The 22154-nt window shown below is 38.6% G+C and overlaps 2 protein-coding genes across 2 annotated transcripts in view; both read left to right on the top strand.

Moving 5' to 3' along the window:
• Nucleotides 1–60: 60 nt before the first annotated feature.
• nlrc5 (NLR family, CARD domain containing 5) lies at nt 61–15768 on the top strand. Its single transcript, XM_072435718.1, has 53 exons — nt 61–406; nt 894–965; nt 1610–1795; nt 1872–2026; nt 2098–2229; nt 2905–3220; nt 3290–3587; nt 3675–3840; nt 3928–4049; nt 4577–4790; nt 5093–5334; nt 5713–5796; nt 5876–5959; nt 6043–6126; nt 6192–6278; nt 6354–6407; nt 6490–6519; nt 6610–6693; nt 6762–6845; nt 6972–7061; nt 7156–7218; nt 7321–7404; nt 7493–7576; nt 7711–7800; nt 7869–7916; nt 7988–8011; nt 8071–8154; nt 8226–8309; nt 9449–9538; nt 9609–9668; nt 9755–9838; nt 9921–10004; nt 10093–10182; nt 10261–10326; nt 10412–10495; nt 11025–11102; nt 11168–11254; nt 11314–11379; nt 11772–11882; nt 11959–12042; nt 12110–12190; nt 12265–12339; nt 12413–12496; nt 12922–13005; nt 13641–13721; nt 13786–13869; nt 14500–14583; nt 14653–14736; nt 14799–14882; nt 14971–15048; nt 15127–15210; nt 15339–15422; nt 15488–15768. The coding sequence occupies exons 1-53, from the start codon at nt 85–87 to the stop codon at nt 15567–15569; spliced, it is 5520 nt and encodes a 1839-aa protein (XP_072291819.1). The 5' UTR covers nt 61–84; the 3' UTR covers nt 15570–15768.
• Nucleotides 15769–16261: 493 nt separating this feature from the next.
• cpne2 (copine II) overlaps nt 16262–22154 on the top strand; it is a 30255-nt gene continuing 24362 nt past the window's right edge. The window contains exons 1-3 of the mRNA XM_072435715.1: nt 16262–16669; nt 18303–18496; nt 21623–21802. Coding sequence (XP_072291816.1) covers nt 18323–18496; nt 21623–21802 — 354 coding nt within the window. The 5' untranslated portion in view covers nt 16262–16669; nt 18303–18322. The remainder of the gene's footprint in view (nt 16670–18302; nt 18497–21622; nt 21803–22154) is intronic.

Raw genomic sequence — 22154 nt, 5'->3', positions numbered from 1 at the left:
TCTATAAATATTAAAATGTGGAGCTATCTAGCAAGATTCCTGTAAATAGTCTGTGTTTTTGTCCCCAGCTCATGCAGTCTAACAATGGAGGAAGAAATTGACCCAGACCAGGACAATGCCAACATTGTCTTAGATCAGGAGTACTCAGAGCTGTTGCACATCCTCACTAATCAGCCGTCAACCGCTCTTATGAAGTTATGTGAAATGGCGTCCACTGATGGTGCAGGGCAAATCAGTACCATTAATCCCACTAGTTCTTCTGCAGCAGCAGTGAGAGGTTTATTGGACTTCTACAGCACCGCAGACTCTTCACTCTGCAGTGACTTTCTCCAGCGCGTGTGCTTGTTATGTGAGAACATCCCCATGTTGCTCGAATCAAGGCTCATGTCAGTGTCTGGAAATCTAAGTAAGTGCTAACAAGTTAATTGTGCAAAGTCTATTTATTTGAAGGACTGAGTGGTCATATACTATGTCAAATTTTTTTTAGCAATTTGGTGAGTGCTCAGTTAACCAAAATGGGCTGTCTAAAAGGCTCATAATTTCGAACGTTAACTAATTATCAGTTGTTTTAGTGCAGGGACGACAATGCAGCCACTCTGTTCCACAAAGTATTTGCCTGATTTAGTTCAAAGTTGATAAAGAATAACACATTCAACACACAAAATACACAACTCAATTTCAGTTCATTCAGCAAAATATTAAAAGTGAAACTGAATGAACTAACCACTTCGCTAAGATCTGCATACTTTGGTAAATCCCTGTCCCGCCTCAGAAATCCCCTATAATTCTCATCTCTTTATTTAATAAAAAAGTAGATATTGATACTAGTGAAATACTTAAAAGCAATAACATTATGGTTGTAATATTCTACTGATCTGCTTGTTTCCCTCCAGATGTGCGTGACATATCCAGATTACAAGTAGCAGAGTCTTTGGAAACGCAGATCATTAAAAGACCTCGCATTGGTATATTGTGCAACCAACACTACAACCCATATCATTTGTCATTTTTACAATCATTCTGAAAGCTGACTTTGTTTGACTGAGACCTAGTAATAATGACATTAGTTTCTAAATTTATTTTATCATTCTCATTAAGTTATAAGTATGTAAACCAGTTTATACAGCAGTCACAGTGACTGAGGTGTCATTCCATGTATAATATGGTAAAGAGAGTTTCTGATGGACATCAGATTGCAAGGGTTTAAAGGCTGAGCGTCTCTGGCCTTAAGCATATTGGTTCACCTTCCGTTGGATAACAACCTCTGTTTCATATTTTCATTGGAAATATAGTTATATGTTTGTTATATGTTTATTGATTCACTTAAAATAGACTACTATATATTGCACACTTTTTGTTCTGTAAAACATAGAATTCACAAACATAGGAAGTTGCTTTGGTGATTTGGTGCAACATAAAACAATGAACAATGATAAATCAACCTATAAAGTAAAAAAGAAAATCAATTTTAGTCTGCTATAGGATAAACATAACACAAATTAAAATAAGCTTACTCTGTACACACAATTTACAGTTGAATTTACACATAATAATTCATATCAAAGCCTACTTTTTTTTTTTAAACATGAGTAATGTTCTTTGGATGCAGATCCCTGGGAGGAGTTTATTACTTCAGTCCAAGATTTGTTGAGGATGAGGTGGGGAGCCATGAGGAAGCAGCTGGTGATGGGTGTTGAGCTGGATAATGTGTGGGTCGGTGTGAGGAGAGCAAACAGAGCCAGAGAACGACCAGACCAAACCCCTGGCTCTGTTGACCAAGGCAGCCGAACCCCTGGTAGCTTAAGTTATTTAATTGATTTTCTGCAATTATAGAATAAAGGAAGTGTTGATATGAATGAAACCTTTGTTAGTTTTAGATGTGGAGTGTGGGTCTCCGGAGGCTACAGTGACACTTGACATCTTCCTTCAAGGCAGTATGGGAAAAGTCACTATTGTGTATGGGCCGCCCGGATCAGGAAAGACAGTTCTTATGTCTCGTTTAGGAGATCTTTGGGCGTATAATTTGGTAAATTAATCACAAAAATCTCAGCAAACCTCTGCATGGATAACTATTATTTTTTTTTAAATTTATTTCAGGGACATATCCCTTCATCACACTTGTTTGTTCTGCTGGAATTCCGCTACCTCAATTTATTGCCCAAAATCCTGTCTTTTTATGAGCTGCTGTTCCTGTATTATCCATCTCCACCAGGAGGAGAAGAGGAGAAGGTCTGTTTTAAGCATTGATGATTTTAAGATATAAATATTGTTCCCTTTAAATTGTGTATCACCCTCAAACTTATAGCATTTAGCAACAAGAATTATTGTTAAAGCAGCAAGAATGAAGTCTTCATTGGGCAGCAACTGCAACCTTTTCATTAATACTTGATTATAAAAATAAATCTGTAAATTGTTTACTGTATATCTTTAGGGACTGTCAACTGTCGACTCTTGCAAGGATTTGGATAATTTGATGGCCGCTATCTTTTAAACAAATGCAAACTCTTCCTCTACTTGCTTGCCAGTATTAATGACAAAGAAAATTAGGTAGAACACTTTTATTGATTCAATTTTGTCACAACTAACATTTTAATCTCGATTTCTGTACGTAGGAATTGACTTGATAATTGATAGGTTGTCATTTTAACCACAAAATAATTTATATTTTTTATATACTACTCTTCCTGTACTCTTCGTATATACTTTCTCTTAAACTAGTTCTGATAAAGCTCAAGATCATTCTAAAACTCTTCTGGAAAGGTCAAAATTTGCACCGTTTTTGGGATGATTTCAGTATCAATCAATTGTTATCAATTTGAACAACCCGTTCAAATGTGAATCTACTTGGTTTTGGTATCAATATGATGTATGTATATTTAACTCTAATAAATGATATGTGTGCAGAATGCCATTTTGGACTATCTCCTGTCTAATCCAGAGCAAAGTTGTTGGGTCCTGGATGGCTATGATGAATTTCATTACAATATTGATGAGACAGACAGCAACAATGCCCAGTTGGACCCCAGAAGCCGCCGGCCTGTTGCCGAGCTGATCTCAGCCTTGTTACATCGGCACCTTCTTCCAGGCTGCACTATAGTTCTCACCTGTCGTGTGCGTGAGGCCAAAGATTTACAGCACAAAGCAGAGAAAGTAGGGGAACTCCAACCTTGGAACCAACATAAGATTAAGGAATATGTTGAGCAATACTTTATACTTAAAGGTAAAGCTTTGCAATACTTGCACTACCGTTTCAAATGTTGACTTCATAATCCATATGTTTTCTGTCAAGATAATTTAGCTGCTGGGAAACACGCAACAAAACTGCTCTTCTCAAACAAACACCTTGTCGCCATGTCGTCCATCCCTGGTCTCTGTAATATCTCCTGCATTTGCCTCGAATACTTACTTCAGGAAATACAACCAAGTAGTGAGGACAAATTGGATGCAAAAAACCACAAAGACGATGTACAATCAGTGCCTCGGATGCCTTCCACCCTCACCAAGGTTTACCTAACAAGTATTGGAACATGTCTTAACCGCTGTTTGAATCAAGAAGCAACGAGTGCCAAAGTAAGGTTTTCACAAAGGTGTGTACCAATCACAACCCGTCATTGTTCTTTGCACATATTGTATGGGGTTGTGAGTCATGATGTCTGAAATAACATGTTTTACAGGGCTCTTCTCCCATTGACAAGTCTTGTGAGCCACTATAAGTCTGAATTGATTGAACTGTATGAACTGGCCTGGAAGGGATTAGAGACCGGAAAGATCTTATTTCTTGAAGATGAGATTCCTTACAGCATCTTAGATTTTTCAGTAACATCGGGGTTCATTTCACAGGTAAATGTGGGTTTGTAGTACACGGAAATGGAAGATAAATACAACAAAGAAAACACTAAGTCAAATAATATGTTCTCTCTTTGTCAGACTGAACTGAGACAGGATGGAGTTCTTGTCACTGTTTATGGCTTTATACATCTCACTGTGCAAGAGTTTCTTTCAGCACTCAAAATAATGACCAGCCTGGATGACAAGGAGCTCAGAAACAGGTAAGAAACTGTAAAGTTCAATTCCCTGCCAACCGCCATGTGCTTGTCAAACACACATATGACATTATACAAACAGCATTTAGAAATGACATATAAATGGCCTTTTTAGTTTAAGTTTATAGTTGTTCTAAAGACTAGAGTGCAACCATATCCAATAACTGTGTTCTAGGAATAACTCCTGAAAGTAAGATGAGTTCTGAAGATGTGTCAGCTCTTTGATAAGGAGGCTCAGAAGTACGATGTAGGCATATGGTCCACTTGGTCATTTATTAGGGTGCCTTAAAATGTGCGCATACATTGGGACTTGATTAGGACTAAATCCGGAGCCTGACCTGAAAAAGACGAGTACTATACCAGGACAAGAACAGGACCAAACCAAGTCTACATCAGGACTAAACAGGGCTCAAACCAGAACCAAACATGGATAAGAGTGAACGCGGTCTTAGTGTGGGTCGGGCTGAGTTCAGAAGGGGTCACATGACATGTTACCATATTGGCCACAGTAACTGAGATGTGTTATTTCTTAGGCTCAGTCTAAAGACCCGCTGGCTTAGCAAGTCAAGCCAGAAAACAGTCTTCACCAACTCGCTCCATCTGTTTCTGTCGGGTTTGGCCTCACCTCCCTGTGCAGCTGTCATTGCACTTCTGACCAAAGAGGATCACACTTTTGTCCAAAAACGTCAAGAGACAGTGACAAAAATGCTTCACCAAATGTGTCACGTCCACATGACTGGACCAAAGGTAACTCTAATAGAGGTTTTACTGCTACAGTGGAAACAGGAATTTGTGGATCAGAGAGAGAGACTAAAGACTTAGTCAGAAAGAAGCCTAAGTTCGCCCTTAGACCAACATGAACAGCCAACCCGTTCACAAGGTGTCTTCGGCAGGTCAAAATGCGTGGGCTGTACATGTTGAGCAAAGAAAGGACTTGTTTTTTCAAAATGTGCACAGTGCCATGACATTTTTTTATTAATAACTCCAGAATAAATTACAAAATAAACCACTAAAATTGGATTAACAGGACACATTTGACTTGTTTGTAGGTGTTGGAGCTCTGCCACTGTGTGCAGGAGACCCAGGACAACACACTTTCCAAAGAACTCATGAGTGTAAAGCCCCAACTAGAACTGCGCAATATGAGCCTGTCATCAAACGATCTAGATGCTCTGGCCTTTGTGGTGAACTCCAGTGAGGAGAGAAATATTGGTTTGGATTTTCGAGCATGTTCAATCGATCTAGATGGTTTGAAGCTCTTATCCCAATGTAATACAATTACCTACCTCAGGTATAGTTTATGAAAATCACTATCCACACACATTTTCTTATAATTTGGCTAGGTTGTGTTTTCTGATATCATTGTATTCTGTTTCATTGCGTTTCTTGGCTCTATCTGCAGCTTTGTTGAGTAGAGTGTGTGTTGTAACTGCTTTGACCTCACATTCTTTTGCTAATACGAGACCACACAACAGTCATCAAAGGAAATGCTTCAAATGCTCTGTGCTGTGTTGGGTCCCTGTGGTTTACATGAAATGTTAATTGTCCTGTGCCTTGTGTAAGCTTCATGTTGATATGTTATTGTGTCAACATGTAATGCTCCTAAAATTATAACTAAATGAATACTTTGTCTGTGACGCAATATACTTATTTAATTGTTGTTTTTCAGTTTCCACAGCCGCAAGTATGGAGACAGTTTTGCTGAGAAATTATCCACAGTTTTGCCCAAATTTGTTTCTTTGAAAAAACTAAGGTTTTTTTATCTTTTATTTTATCATCAAACAATCAATTTACAGTGAACTGATATCTTCTCATTTCTTAATATTCTTAAGTTTCTGTGGCACACGCGTGACTGCAACAGGTGCAGCTCATCTGGCTTCTGCTTTACTGAAGTGCACATGCATTACTGAATTAGAGTAAACTGTTTTTATAAATTATACAATTTTATTTAAAAAGAAAGTCTCTCTTTGAACTATTGATTACTGTTTTTTCTTTGCAGTCTCAGTGGCAACAATCTTAAAGATGATGGTACAAAACATGTCACTGATATCCTCTCCAAGCTCCCACAGCTTTCCTTTGTGAAGTAAGTGAATACTTCCATTCTGCGCTAAACAAACCTTTCTACTATAATGTGTTTGATCTTTACAGTCTTGGCCAAAACAACACAAGTCTACAAGCAGCAGTCTACTTGACACAAGAAACATCTTCAATGAACGTCCAGTGTATTTATATCGAGTGTGTGTTCTTTTATATATGAAACATTTTACTTTTAATTTTTTAATTTACCTTTTTAACCTACCTTTTTTGCAGTGGTGGCATTCAAGATCTAAAAGTAACTTTTGACCCAAACCGTGACCGGAATAGGTTTGTGGTCTGCAGGCAAATTTAAGCAGTTGTTACTAATGCAGTTTTAAATATTTCTTGTGTTTTATTCCCTTGTGTGCAGTCATAAAGCTGATTCTCAGGCAGAGGTCAGGTAAATGTTTATTATACATTTTGCAAATATGTCATTATTGTTGTTGTCTTTCTAGCATGTGAGTATAACCCATCGGCCTTGTCCTTCTAGTTTGTTAAAACACAAATGGGATAAATCTGACATGCACAAATTTGCTCGGTCACTCGCACGGTACCCGTCAATATCTGTGCTTAAGTAAGTCACTTTTTTATTTGTATTTTTCCTTAGATGTGTATGATAGGCTTTGGCTTTGTGATCTGCAGCTTGTCTGGTGGTCAGTGGAAATTAGAAACCTTCAGGGTACTTGTGCACTTTTTGCCAAAGTTTAACATCACTGAAAAGACGATGTAAGTTGAATTCTGTTTGTTTGAGCTAGAGACGCAGTACCCAGCACTGCTCAGAAATGTACTGCGACAACTGGCATGTGAAGACCTCAATTTGACCTTTGATTTGTAAAACCTGACTATTTTCAGTTTGAACGACTGCTGCCTCTCAATCAAAGCTGTGATTATTCTCACCACATTCATGTCTCAGTGCACCTCTGTCAGGGAAATTCTCATCAGGTACAACTTTTACAGTCATGTGTAAAGTTGTTCATTACAGTAGTCCATGTTTACCATCTTGTTACAATTAATAACTTGACATTTTCTTTGTGAGGCGGAAAAGCCCTTCTCAAGCCATGATTGTTTTTTGTGACGGGAGTCTGTCAAAATCATTAAGGTTTGTATTTAGCTCACATTTTATTTATAGGAGACGAGTAGTGAAGAAACAAAGTTGTTAATATATTTGTTTTGATATCTCCATACATGCAACATTATTTAGCCTCAGCAGTTGTCGTCTGCAGCCCTCATGTCTGGAGGAAGTTCTAAAGAGTTTTGGACAATCATCTGCACTCACCAGTCTAGAGTAATGTGATGCAAATGCAGTTATAGTTCTATATACTATAGCTTCTGTGACAAAAGGTACATTACTTTCTTTCTTTCTTTCTTTTCAGTTTGTCCACTAATGCTTTAGGCGACGAAGGTATCCAAACACTCCTCAATGGCCTGTCATTTTTAAAGAGAATTGGTGAGATAAAGTGAGTACACAGCATGTACCTATATTGTTTGAAAGTTTCAAACCTGTGCATATTAGACTCACAGATCTGGTATTTACCCAAACAGATAGAAGCTTATTTCCATTCTATTAAATAATTCTGTGTGTGCTTTTCAGTGCAAGTAATAATGGAGTTACAACTGAAGGAGTCACACAGTTGGCTGGTGCTTTTTGTAGCCACAAGAATCTAATACAAGTTCAGACAAGGTACTGATTTATTCTACTTTTTAGCATCTCGCTGGCCCAGGAAAGTTTTAATCGTGCATGTGTTTCAGTCATAATGGCAGTCAGAAGATATGGCTCAAGTTTTGCGCAGATGAACGGTAAGATTATCTATGAATAAAAATAAATCTTAGTGAACGGTTGATACATGCTGCATATTCTTTCTTTTTAGCGCTGAGGAGCTGAGAGTATTCAGGTAATCGCGCACCACAATACACCATGAAATACATTTTATACATTATTTGTATATTTTAGGGTGAACTACAGCAGCTTTAAGCCTGGAGATGTCACTGCACTTTGTAACAAGCTGATCCTGTGTCACACATTGTTCGAGTTGGAGTAAGACCACATGCCAAAACCCTTTAAGACAATTTACGATTATTTTGTAACTGTTTATTATGCTGATAAAGCTTGTCGGACAGCCCACTAAAGGATGACACAATCAAAGACTTAGTAGATGTCCTTCCAAAGATGACTTCACTTAAAACCCTCAAGTAAGTATGTTTAAAAATATATAGGATCAATCTATTTTGTGGTGTAAAGTGTTGCATAATTATGTCACTGGTTGTCATCATAGGGATTAAAAGGTTGTTCCTGAGATTTGTAATAGGAAATATCTGTCTCAAAGGAAAGTCACATTGGCTTCTATAAATATTTGTTGCAATTCAAGAATGAGTATATCCGACAGGTGCCAGCAGGTATGTCCCTGCACAAATGTTTCAGGACGTCTTGCCAGTGAAGGAGAAAGTGGAACGTCTCCTCTGATCCTAAATTTGGGCTCCACAATAACAGGTGGTGGAGGACCATTTCTGGGTCGCCAGTGGCATTTGGTGTCCCATGTCACAGCCGTTGTATAAAACCCGGACACGTTTCCCCCGTCCCCCACAGCAGAGCACCACATCGCCTCATGTAGATGTGGCAACAGTTGCTTCAAACTCAGGGTCAATAAGCAGTTCACTTTTTAAGATAAGATAAGATCACCTTTATGTGGAAATTTCAATGTTGCAACACAGATTAGGTACAGACACAGATTAGGCACAGAAGTATAATAAATAATAAAATAGATTAAAAAAAAAAAGATAACTTAGACAAAAAAGCTCTCATACTCTCAAAAAAAATAACACTCTTATTTACAGCTGTTATAAGGACAGAAAATATTGCACTACTTTAGTGTCAGGAGTGGTTTTATGCTGTGAATTAAATATATCCTCCTGACTAGATAAAAAAAATAATCTGCACTTGTCACAGGATCAATAGAATGTAAATGTTCCGTCCTTGTACCAGCTGACCCTGTGTAAGAGGCATGAGCGTGTGAAGGCTGTGCTCTAAAGCCGTGTGAATTCTGCATGTTCTTCTCTTTCAATGACAGGCACATACAATGGATCTCAAGTTCAGACTGACCTCTTTGAGTAAAGGGTTGATTTTGAACAAATCTGTAAGAAATAATGATCCTCTGTTAAATAGACTCCCATTTATTTTATGCAGACTCAGAAAAGCCATCTATACTCATTCAATGTTTATTTTACATAGGCTATAAAACTAAAAAAGCAACAAATAAAAATGACAGAGAACAAAATGTGTTTACAGCTTTCTTGTTACACAAATTAATCATACATTAATTTCTTTGAACCAGCTTGAACGCCTGCATTACATCCACAACTGGAGCTCTGATTTTGGTCGGAGGAGTTACTGGCTGTGAGCGAGTTAAATCGGTGCAGCTCAGGTATCTATATTTTATTTGAATATTATTTTATAATCGGTCAGTCCCTGGATTAACTTGGATTCAAATATAGTTCACAGAGAGAGTCCAGCATTCTTTTTGACAAAAAGAAACAAGACCATTTCAGCTGCCGGTAAAATAACATCAAGTTGTGTGTGTGAGAATATTCCTTTATATGTTGTGTGTCTGCAACATTCACACTTCTGTTCATGGACACAGGTTTAGTCACTTTAGTCTGGACAGGGACAGCTTGGGGAGGCTGTTAGAGACACTGCAGAGTGGACCTCAACTGTCTGAACTGGAGTATGTTCAGTATATTTCATTTACAACAAATGCAACACGTACAATGTTAAAGTGTATGTACAAACTACCTTGTTTTCCTTAGTTTGTCCAACAACAATCTGGATGATAAAGTCGTAAAATATTTTGTCAACTTTCTGCCAGAGCTTAAAATCAAGAACTTCATAAAGTAAGATCATTTTGTTTTTGTCTTCCGAGATAAGATAATACAGCACTAAATACAAATGTATGTATTGTACAATTCATTTTATCCACAGTTTGGGCAACAATGACCTGAAGCAGCAGGGGATGTTAGATGTGGCTGACACACTAACCAAATGTGACAATGTTTCCTTTGTAGAGGTTTGGTGAGTGTGTATAATAGAGACAAACTCATTTATAAATGTTTTGTATATTTTTTTGTCTCATCAAACATTTGTCGACAGCTTGGCAGAAAACCCAACGTGCATCATCTGGTTTAAACAGTGCAACAAGCAGGAGAAACATCTGAGGTTGACAGTCTTTGTTGGACATACAGTACACATTAAATGTATAAATACTGTACTATATTTGCTTACAACTTGTGTTTTGTTTCAGGATCACAGGGGCAACTCTGACTCCTAACCACCAAAACCAATTAGTAAAGATTATGGCTTGTTGTCACTGTCCAATCAAACTAGAGTAAGTTAATGTCCTTGCATTAAAGGTGCAGCAGTGATGTGTGTGGGCTCTGGGGAACACACAGCCTCAAACTCAAGCCACGCTGAATAAACCTGTGTGAGAATCAAGGAAGTTTGCAAGTTTAGCCCTAAATGAGCATGTGTGAGGAGCAGTGAAGCCACAAACAGACTTAAACACAACATTTTAGGCTCTGTTCATGTTTCCACTTACTAGATGTTAGTTAGAAATACAGTCATTTAAGAGTGCTATATTGTATGGGAGTTTAACTCAGTATTTTCCCCTAAATATTGACACCCTAAGTCTGCTTGCCCATCCATAAAAGTCACTGCGCGCTACTGAGGTGCACTTTATTTAATTTTTCTGGTTGAGGATGCGCCACCTGCTTATCTCCATGGAGATGTCATTGCTCTGCCTGGAATGTTTCACAATATTGCATGAAACATCATCTATCTCCATGGAGACAAACACAATGAAACCCATGCACCCAAATGGAGATTTACATGTTTTATTTATGAACTCACATTTTCAGGATGAAGAACTGTTTTTCAGACAGTGTCGAAGAGTTTGTTGAAATGTTTGAGAGCAGTTGTGTCGAATGCACTGTAGAGTAAGTCAAATTATTGAGAAATGTATTTCTAACTAATGTGTAATAAAAGAGCTGTTTGTTTCCAGTATTGAGGAGTCCTGGATAAGATCAGAGGAAGCTGTGAGACTGCTCTGTGACTGTCTGGAGCGTAACAGGAACATCAACTCCATCAGGTAGAAAAACATACACAACTCTAATATTTCATGTGACTGATCCAACTGCCTATTTGTAGTATACAACAGACAACATTACGCCTGAATATGAGGAACTGTAAAGGACCAACCCAGCACTCAGTTGGGTAAAGTTTCATATTTTTAATTACATTATGCTTATTTTATGTAGAAACTTCTGCTCTCTCTCCACTTACTGTGCTGATTTATGCCGTATGTCTAAAAGATGAGAACGTCTGCATTATGTAATACCCTATTCCACCAGTAGAAAGGGCTAACTAATGAACCTTCAAAACGTCAATAAATCTAAAAGCTCGGCCATAGATAATGTAGTGCATATATAATGTAGTATTGCAGGACAGCAGCATTCAGCGGACCACAATTCATCTGTGTTTCCCTCTTTCAGTGGAGAAACAAGTCGACCAGACGATGCTGCCACAAGCAAAATGGGGTAACCTTTTTTTTAATAAGCTGACAAAATTATGATTTCTTAATTGTTTTGTTTCTCTCTCTCAAACAGTAAAACACTTTCACTCCTTAATTTGAGTCTGGTGGATTGTGGGATACATGGGAGTCATCTTCTCCTCATGAAAGACACTCTTCAGCGATGTCTTTTCCTGACAGAGTTAGAGTCAGTATTTATAATTACTCACAATTATGGTTACGCTTTTGTGTTCACCTTTCTGTTATTTTGTTTGTATTCACAGTTTATCGCACAACTGCCTTGGTGAAAGTGGGGCAGAGGTTCTCTGTTCTGTCATCCCCACATTGCCAAAGCTGACTTCTCTAAGGTAGCATTTTCTTCATTGTCTTATTTTTGTAGCGTTTTTGGTTCTTAAAGGTTTGTCTTTCAAACAGAGTTGACAAAGACAGATGTGTACAGTTTGTTAAAATACTTTGTAAGTCTTTCCTGCAATGTAATAACCTACATTACTTGAGGTAATTGAATTATCAATTGTTGTCTCCCTTTTAATTTGAATGTCATAATGTTATTTCTTACACAATGTTCTTAGTCTCTCAGGTTATGTGGTGAATGAAGTTGTTGCTCAAATGATTGCCTCCGTATTACCTCGTCTTAAATCAATCAAGTGAGTTATTTTAAGGCAATATTGCATGATTCCTAATATATAGTAGTCAGTTAAAGACTGTTCTTTGTTGTAGTCTGTCTCACTGTTCCTGGACACAAGCTGGAGCCCTGCTGGTCATTAGTAGTCTGGCACATTGTCAACATATCGAGGAGCTTTGGTAAAACCATCATAATATGTGCTTTATTTTAATACTTTACCTGCAAATGAATGATAATCTGTCATATGACAGACGGTAGAGTTTGGTGTAAAAATACACAGAAATGACAGAACAAACAACTATTCAAGTTCTGGTGTCAACAATAACCAATGACCTTTAACCCTTTACCGCACGCCCCATATCTCAGAATAGTTTGTCCCTCACATGATGACCTCCTAAACCTCTACCTTAACCATAAAACTAAGTTTAAAAGTGTTGACAGCTTTTACATAAACATGTTAGTTGTCCTTTCTAGAAAAGACAAGGTCATCAACATGAACTTACACAAATTACTTGATACAATATTTTACAATGTTCTTGTACAATGTTTGACTTACTTTCTGTTTATGGTTCTGTTGAATGTAACTGTCTCTTTTCATTTTTAGTTTTGATTATGTGCAGCTTGATCAAGAAAGCAAAATGTGCCTGGCCCAGTCACTTCAAAGAGCCAAATCATTAAGTATTCTCCAGTAAGATATATTTATTTATTAGCAACACTTTTTATGAATGGTATAAGCCTGTCAGTCTCATAACGTTCAATCGTGCTGGCACTCTAAACTTGTTTGTTTATAGCCTGTATCCTTCTCTAATAATCTGTTTTTGATTCTCTCTATAAGATACATTTGCTCACACTCACACAGCGATTACATTTGCCATACCTTCTTGTCAACACCTTTACTCGAGTGAAATAAAATTATAGCTGTTGATCTCTGGGCTCCCATTTCTCCTTGCATGAGTACAGTAATTAGATTTATCTCATCTCAGAGTGCCGGACTATAAACTGGCAATGACATCACATAACTGTAGTGCCAGTGCTTCTTAGCCACATATAAAAGTCAGTTATGAATTTGTGAAGGCAGGGCATAAATTATTTCAAATGGAGTGTGGATATAAGTTGGACTTGGAATAGAATTTGCACCCTGTCAGCGGCTTTACAGCTCTTTGTAGTTTCATCCACAAATAATACAGCTTATTGTGATGATATACAAGTGTTTCTAACTTTTTCTTTAACTTTATTCTTCCACATATTACAATGAATTACAATTAAAATAAAACATTTCTTTGGGGCTTTGTAGGGAGATGATCATTTCTGTTTATTTTGCAGGCTCAGTAACATAGCTACATCATCAAGTGTGTTAGATGTCCTTGTTGCATTAAAGGAACTTGTGCATTTGAAGATTTTAGAGTAAGTCCAAAAACAACTTTGAGTAAAATCAAATAAGGAGTTGTAATGTGCGTATTATTTTCAGAATGAACAGCTGGAAAATGTCTGATGATGAAGTAAGTCAGCTGGTGAAGGTCATCCCTCTCTGGACACATCTCCAAAAAATCTGGTGGGTTTACATGAACTTGCTGTGTATCTATGACCTAATGTCATGTCGTGGCAAGAGTTTTACACAATATTATTTGTAAGTTCACAGTCTAGAATTTGTTAATATTTATATACTTCTACAGAGGATTTACTGTTAAGTCAGAAAGTCTGCAAACTTTATGATTTTATGATTTTTTTTTAAATTAAATAATTTAGTTTCTTTGGGTAATGACCAAAAGGACAAGATTGCTAATACAAGTGGTGACCCTGCGGAGGAAATGAGTTTCCTCCGCAGGGTGGCTGGGCGCTCCCTTGGAGATAGGGTGAGGAGCTCAGTCACAGGGGAGAAGCTCGGAGTAGAAGCACTGCTCCTCCACGTCGAGAGGAGCCAGCTGAGGTGGCTCGGGCATCTGTTCCGGATGCCTCCTGGGCGCCTCCCTGGGGATGTGTTTTGGGCATGTCCCACCGGGAAGAGGCCCCGGGGAAGACCCAGGATACGTTGGAGGGATAATGTCTCTCAGCTGGCCTGGGAACTCTTCGGGATCCCCCCGGAGGAGTTGGAGGAGCAGTCCCTGCTCTCAGACTTGATTCTTATTAATCAATTATTATTTAAATGGCATGACAAAATAAAGCATTTCACTTTTTTTTTTAGTTTGTCCCAGACCCTTTTTAATGACCAATCGGGCGACAAACTGCTAGAGGCACTGAAGAACTGCATTCATCTGAAGGAGCTTCAGTAAGAATGAGTTGATGCATACCTTTATTTCATAATTTTGCATTTAATACAGTCTTTGTTACATCACAGCATATCACGCAACAACCTGAATGATCTCACTGCAGCAAGAATGGCCCTTGTTTTCCCATCACTGACCCACCTCTGTGTGATTGAGTAAGTCATTGTGTTGATTTTATTGTATCATTCCTATAAATACTGTTTAAATTCTTCTTTAGTGTTTCAGAAAACAACATTGGACCTAAAGGTTCTGTAGATTTGGCTAAAGCGATATCCTGCTTAAAGAACCTCACCAAGATTAAGTGAGACTCTTTCGTAGGTTTCTGTCTGACTCCCTCAGACGTAGTGCAGACGTCCTTACATCTGCTCCTCTTTCTGTTCTATTGTTAGTCTGACCTCTGTTGGAACATCGGAGCTGTGTGCGGCTGTTTGCAGTCTGGCCAGTTGTCCCCAGATACAGGAAGTGCGGTAAAACCTCTGAACTAATGAATAAAAATGGTGTCATGTTTCAGGCTTTTTTATTTACTTGATTTTTTGGTTTTCTAGTATGGGATGGAATAACTGTGGTGACGATGTGGCTCAGGCTCTGGTCAGAGTGCTGTCTGTTTGCCAAAGTTTGGAAAAAATAGAGTACGCTCCACATGAATCTTGTGTTATGTTTACATGCACTTACCCCTATTATATGATCAGAAGGGTCCTATACATCTATTCTACTTACAAATCAATAAGATAAAATATCAAAACATGTGTTTCCTCAGTTTGGAATGCAACCGTGTGAGTCTCGTTGGTGCTGAGGCCCTAAGAGAAGCTTTGCGATCTTGTCCTGCGCTGGAGACGATCAGGTAAACCAATTTTGACACACCTTATCTGTTTCAGTTTCATGGCTTGTGCTTTTTTCCTCGTTCAGACTGTGGAAAAACAGAATATCACCTGGTGACGCGGAGAGGATCAGTTGGAAGGACAGAAGGCTCAGTTTCTCCTCAACATGAACTCAGTACAGTGTGAGGGGTTTTAGTCACATAAGCTAAGTGTTTACATAATGTTTGTTTGCTTTTCGAACAATGGTGAATGCAAGACTCCAAGAATGTGTTCTAAGGCCTTAAGTCCCTAAGTCTAAGGACTTATTATTTTTTATTTCCTTGTGGTTTAATATTGTTTTGACTTGTTGGAGCTGAGGTTACTAAGACTTTGAATGTACAAAGTGCTCTGTGCAATATATGTTTGACCTATGTATTTATTTGTGCCACTGTCTGTGACATTTTGTTTATATGCTGATACATTAAAGTTTCACTCCTCTTGAATGTAGCCATGGCATTTTAGCTTTTCTTTTTCTTGTTGCACAGGGGTCGAGGTATACATTATAATATTTTTGACATACTGTAACAGCCATAAGGGAACAGCCATTAATGTCATACAACACTTCCAAATGCCAACACGTAGAATTGCTTTCTGGCCTATCCTAATGGTTGAGATTGGAGATGCAGTATTGTCCTGCCTAAAATGTCATCATTATTTAAATGTTTTATATAAAGTTCAAATGAACACACAGATAAGGACAACTCGATCTTCCAGTGACTGCAATAACTATGTTTGCCACAGAGAGGCGCTAGTGGCATATTCAAACATGTAAGGAGCAGGTCCAGTGCATGCATTTTCTTTTCTTTCTTCTTTTTTCCTCCTTTTCTTTTTTACATCACACTTGTCCTCAGCACCGAATCTCAACAACTACAGATAACTAGAGACATTTGGAAATTTACATATTACACTTTCAATAAGCAACACCGTACACAAGGATGGAGGAATATCTTTTACTTTGAACGTGGATTTCCGATGAGGCGCCACAAATGCGCACTTTACGCAATTGCATCCGACAGCCGCGGTGCGCACAGGGAAGAGCGTTCCATCACCGGGGATGATTTACAGACACACTGTTGCGTTTGCCAGATTATTGTAGACAAAATGCCAGAAACAAGTTGTATTTTTTTGATCTTGTACAAAAAATAATTTCACGGATTATTTCTTTGGCCAGTGTGCGCAAAAGTAAAACAATAAAAATCTACTAAAGCAGAAGTTGATCGTCGTTAGTGAGGTGAGTATACCTTATAGATTACCCATATACTTGAATTTACAGCACTATTTTCAGTCCAATTGTGTTTACGTTTATTTAAGGAATACAAGTACAGCAAGTTGATTTGTGGAGTGGAAAAATATGCCTCAATTGTTAGAACATTAACTGTTATTAAATTAGAAAAAATGAAAACGCCTTATTTAACTCTACTCTCCACTAAATGATTGTTTATGCTCCTCATTTTGTGTTGGCTACTTTGGCGCGAACATGACAGGCAGGACATGTAATTAGACTTAATGAGTGTGTAAAAGTCTGCTGTGATAAGAGGACAGACAGCGTCCATGTTAAGTGTGTGTGTGTGTGGAATCAATGCATTTTATGATGGAAACGTGTAAATAAACCTACAGGGCAAATACATTATAAATCATACTAGGCCAAGTATTAAAGTGTTATAGATAATAGTGTTAATAGTGCAAAGGATTAAACTATTACCTCCAGCAATTTGGGACTGCTGAGATGTGGGTGTGTGAAGCTGTTCAGGTTTTAGCTTAAAGCAGATCTAAATGGCTGCATCTTGGGAAAATGTTTCCCAACGAGTGGTACGGAGACCCCTGGCTGGTTTCAAAAATGGTTTCAGATTTTAAAAGAAAGACGAATCGAAGAATGTTCTTTGCGGAACATTTTATCATGAAGAATTAGGGGTCCACTCAAGACAAGAGGGGCTGTATAGGATCTTGATGTTGTGAGTGTACCTGTGGATGAATGCATGAACATGGAAAGACCGGCTGATCCATGCCCGTGTGAATGAATGAGTGTTGTGTTGAGCTCCACACTGTGTGACATCACAGGGCAGATTGGGAGGAGTATTCGTTGGTTATGACACATTAGTATCTTAGCAACAGTCAGCATCCTTTAACACAGCTTCAACCGCAAACCTCTTTTACCAACACTGCTTGGTTATCCTTAAGTCCCCGGGGACTCTTTTAATACAGTTACATATTTACCAGATATATTATTTATTTCAAAGTCATAATATCTCACAGTGGCTTGTTGGCTTTGAATATCCTTGGACCTACACAATCATTCACTGTGGCTAAGTGAATTAAATAGAATTTTTTTTGTATATGAGGTGGAGTACTACTTCATATAGATAAAAAAAATAACATGTTTCTAAACTGTAAAACCCATGCAAAGTTGATGTTTTGCTGTGATGTGCAAAGGCGGTGCAACTATCCGATTTGATCAATATGTGCAATTATTTCTGATGATTATTTCTATGATTAGAAAAAGAAAAAAAACTTCTGTAAAATTCACCATTAATTCATCTTATAATATGGACGCTTGTTTTGCTCAATGTAATTTAAAGCATAAGTAATAAAAATAAAAACTTAACACTACTTAACTCTAAAACAACTAAACACGACTAATCTTTCTTCTGCAACTGGTTTGAAATTACAGAGATAATTATTTAAAATGATTTCAAATCTAGTTGACTCAAATATTTGTGATTATATTTTGTCCATAATCAAGCACCTAATGTACACAAATCCTGGTCAATTTGTGTGCTTACGTTGTCCCATCTGTGTAACAAATAATCTCTTTCTTTTAATAGCTCCGATCATTTGCTCACAACCTTTTCCCTGTTGTACTTTAGGATCATCGAGTGTGAAAAGCATGGCCTACACTCTGGGCTCCACCACCGACGGTCAGAGCCGCGTGGGGCCTCAGCACTGTGTCACGCGAGTGGAGATGTCCGTCACTGCAACCAGCCTGTTGGACCGAGATGTAGCCTCCAAATCGGACCCTTTCTGCGTCCTGTTCCATGAGGTGGACGGGAACTGGGTGGAGGTAAGACTGACACGGTAACACCACCAGATGGTCAACAACGCAAACGGGAAGACCAGCTTTATATCACATGGATCCAAGATGGAGGAGAGTCAAGCAGAACCAGTTTGATCTGTTTTTTCATGAAATTATTATTATCAGCATGCTTCTTCCTGAGAGGACATTATCAGACAAATGGTACAGGGTTGGGAGATTTTGAAGACTGAAAGTATGCAGCATGTGATGGGATTCAAGGTTTATTTTCCCGATGCCACTTGTAGTCTTTGTAGTTTTTTTTTTCTCTGAATGTGGCGCATGTTTTGAGCCAAATCCAGCAACATGAAGTCTCGGCCATCTGGCAAACGCCTGTGCATGTTGAGCTTGGTAAGTTGGCACGAGAGTTGAGAGAGTCATAATGTGCTGCCTATTACTGCATTAAAGGTGCACTATGTAACTTCTCTGGCTGAGTGTCTTTCCAACGATGTTATTGTTTTGCCTGGAATGTTCCATAGTAATACGTCAAAACTATCTATCTCAAATTGATCAATTACATGTGTTTTGGGGGCTTGCCTCTCCACGGATCTTACCGGTAATTTGGACTGGCGGTATCTTTAACTTGCCTCCATGGAGATATGGATGAGTGAAATGCCACTGTGGAACATATAAAGCAAACATCTCAGTCTCACTAACTTGTAGAAAAGTATTGGGTACAAATACACAAGCGAGTTGAACACTAATATATGAAGAAATACCAAGAAGTCTCGAGGCCGGTGATCTTCCTCTGGCAGTAATCTAGATAGAGAGGTTGTTGTCAGATGCCGTGCCAAATCTGCGCCAAACATATCTATATCCATGCACACAACGAGAAAGATGATGCAGAAACATCAATTGTACAATGTTCATTTTAAATTTGAAGACGAGTTTAAACTATAGGGCCACAATATATTACAGAAATATGTATTTGTGCTGTATGAGTGTGACTCTTACATCTGCGAGGTTAGTTTCTCAATATGCTTGCTAACAGTCAGAAGAAAAGCAGGTGCAGCCAAGTGACAACTGTAAATGACTCACTGGTGTGATTCTGTGCATCCGTCTGTCCTCCTCTGGCGCTCACTGCCTCTCCTCTCGTCTTACCTCCACAACAAGGACATCACCCTGATATCAGGGAGACAGTCCCACTTCAAAGCAAGAGGCTCTGAAGGAGCTACTGTCCTAAAAAGGGCTTCCAAGTATCTGTCAAGCTTGTGAATGCAAAAATAAGATCATCAGTATATGTTTCTAAATAATAACATTTGAATAGCTGCACCGAGATTAGAGACAACTCTCCTGCTGACACATGAATCGTTGGACGTGTTTTGTTGTGCTGCTTGGTTTACAATTTGGTCTGATAGATTATTTTTGAGAGCAGCACAGCAAAAGGAAAACTGTGCTGATGCAGTGGAGGTTAGTGTAGGCTGCTGCAGGTCCACAGGGCAGGCAGTGTGCTGTGTCTGTGAGTGTAGGCGAGCGCCTCGAGGTGGGAGCGCTGTCGGTCAGCAGGGCACCGGCCTCCAATGTTAGACTGCACATGGTCTCTATGGCAACGGGAAGGAAAACAAAAGCTTAGTGCTCCGAGAACGAGGGAAAGACGGAGGAGGAGATGCAAGACTTGAAACCTTTTATTTTTGTAAATAATCTAACACACAGTTTGCAGTTTGTGTCAGTTGCACCGAGCGCCTCCGTTTTTTCTTGATCTTAGGATCAGATTATATTTTACCATATCATACCCACACGACTCGTCCTCTTTGTGCTGGTCCATAGCTGGTATAGATGAGATAGAATTGAGCAAATAGTGCAGCTGTAAGAGCTTTGGCAAGTCTTTGGGGTTAGGCTTTCAGTACAGGATGTGCCTCAGGAAGAATATCTCCAGTATTAATGTTGTATCCTTCTGACCCCAGCCGTGTGCCTCCTGATCCCCACATGTCACTCTGTCTATCTTTGTCCCGTGAGATGGAGGTGTGAGAAGCAGCTGGCCCCATAAGGGGAAACAAGGGGGGAGGCACAGAAGAGGAGAGTGAGCGTGATGGACGGTCCCAAGTCCAGTAGAAGACCACAACAGTAGAGCTCACAATGCAAATGACGTGGCACAGTGGCTGACTAATCAGGCTATTTACTAAATCCTTTGAGTCTCTTTTTCTTGCAAGTTCCAAATCCTAAAGCTAATCTCTACCTTGTTGAAGACTCAGATGTAGCGAGCACAAATGGGAGAATTTGTATGTTTCCTCAGTAAAAAATGGTCAAACTCGGTTGAATGGTTATGTGTAACAAAGTAGGCTGAGAGTAAATATTTTGTCATAGTCAGCCAGCTCTGTTGTTTCTGTCTTTGCAGTACACAGAGGAAATAAGAACAGAAGAAATCGGTTCACACTGGCCAGGGGTCTCATTTATGAAGCATGCGCACATACAAAATGTTACGCATGTGAATTTCCATGTTACATTTGTGACTTATTTGACATTGTGATGAGTGATTTTTTTTTTTAAATAAAAATGCGCTTAACAGCAAATTTTATTTATTTATTATTATTATGTCCAACAACTTCATATATTATATGAAGTTGTTTTTTTCTCAAATTTTAATGCTATATTCATCATATATATCTTTATCTTGCCTCATGAAGACAGAAGCAGAGAATGATGTGTTGTGACTCTTATATAAATGTAGTTTTGTGTTTAATTGTGATTAGCTCGATAAGTCATGCAACCCGGTTCAGAGGTTTGAGAGTAAACTACAGATTCTCCCACTGCTCTCACACGCCCGCCCCCACTGTCTGCAGGCTGTGCAGATAAATGAAAATGAACACGTGTAGTATGTCCATGCAGGACCTACTCATGTAAACAACAGTTTCTGAATAAAAGTATGAGAAAATAAGCAAACAGAGTTGGGTGAAGTAAATGAGTAATAAGTAATTAAATAAAAAGATGCAGATTTACTCCCATTTTCCCCCCAGCTTATTGTATGAACATTTTTTTCCAGTGCGCCATTGTGTATATATTAAAAGGAAACCAACTGGCCTTTCTGTTGTTAAATAGTTATCAAAAGTCTAAATGGAGTATAATAGAGTATTGTTTTTCCTCTGTCTCATGTTGGCACCCGTATGTTTTGGTTTACAGCTTAGCCGAACTGAAACTGCTGTGAACAACTTGAACCCAGTGTTTGGAAAGAAGTTCCAGGTGGACTATCACTTTGAGGAGATCCAGAAACTACGCTTTGCCATGTTTGATGAAGACAAGTGCGCAACACAACTCTATGAGCACGACTTTCTCGGCGAGTTCATCTGCAATTTGGGAGTGGTATGACAGCAATCATATACAATACAAACATTACACTAATGGCAATGATTGGACATACTCTAATGTTGTACTTGAATGTTTGACTTTTTAATTTTTAATTTGTATTTTATTCAAACAGGATAAAAAAAAAAATGCAAGCGTGTCCTAGCCGCAGCAGCACAATAACGCAACAATAACTCACGACATTTCACATATACACACCAAAAATCAATCATCAAAAAGTATCAAATAAAACAAGCTTTGTTTCATGTTCATTTGAAAGTAAGAATCCAATGAAACCAGCTCGTTCCAAGACTCTGTGCGTCCTGGGCCTGAGAGCGCAGGCTGTAGCTGCTGCTGCTCCTCACAGCTG

Source organism: Eucyclogobius newberryi, unplaced genomic scaffold (assembly GCF_026437365.1).
Source record: "Eucyclogobius newberryi isolate DKJ021-1_F unplaced genomic scaffold, fEucNew1.0.hap1 SCAF_7, whole genome shotgun sequence".
NCBI classification, from domain to species: domain Eukaryota; kingdom Metazoa; phylum Chordata; class Actinopteri; order Gobiiformes; family Gobiidae; genus Eucyclogobius; species Eucyclogobius newberryi.
Note: the sequence above shows the minus strand (reverse complement) of the source record. Positions and strands in the feature narration are given on the sequence as shown.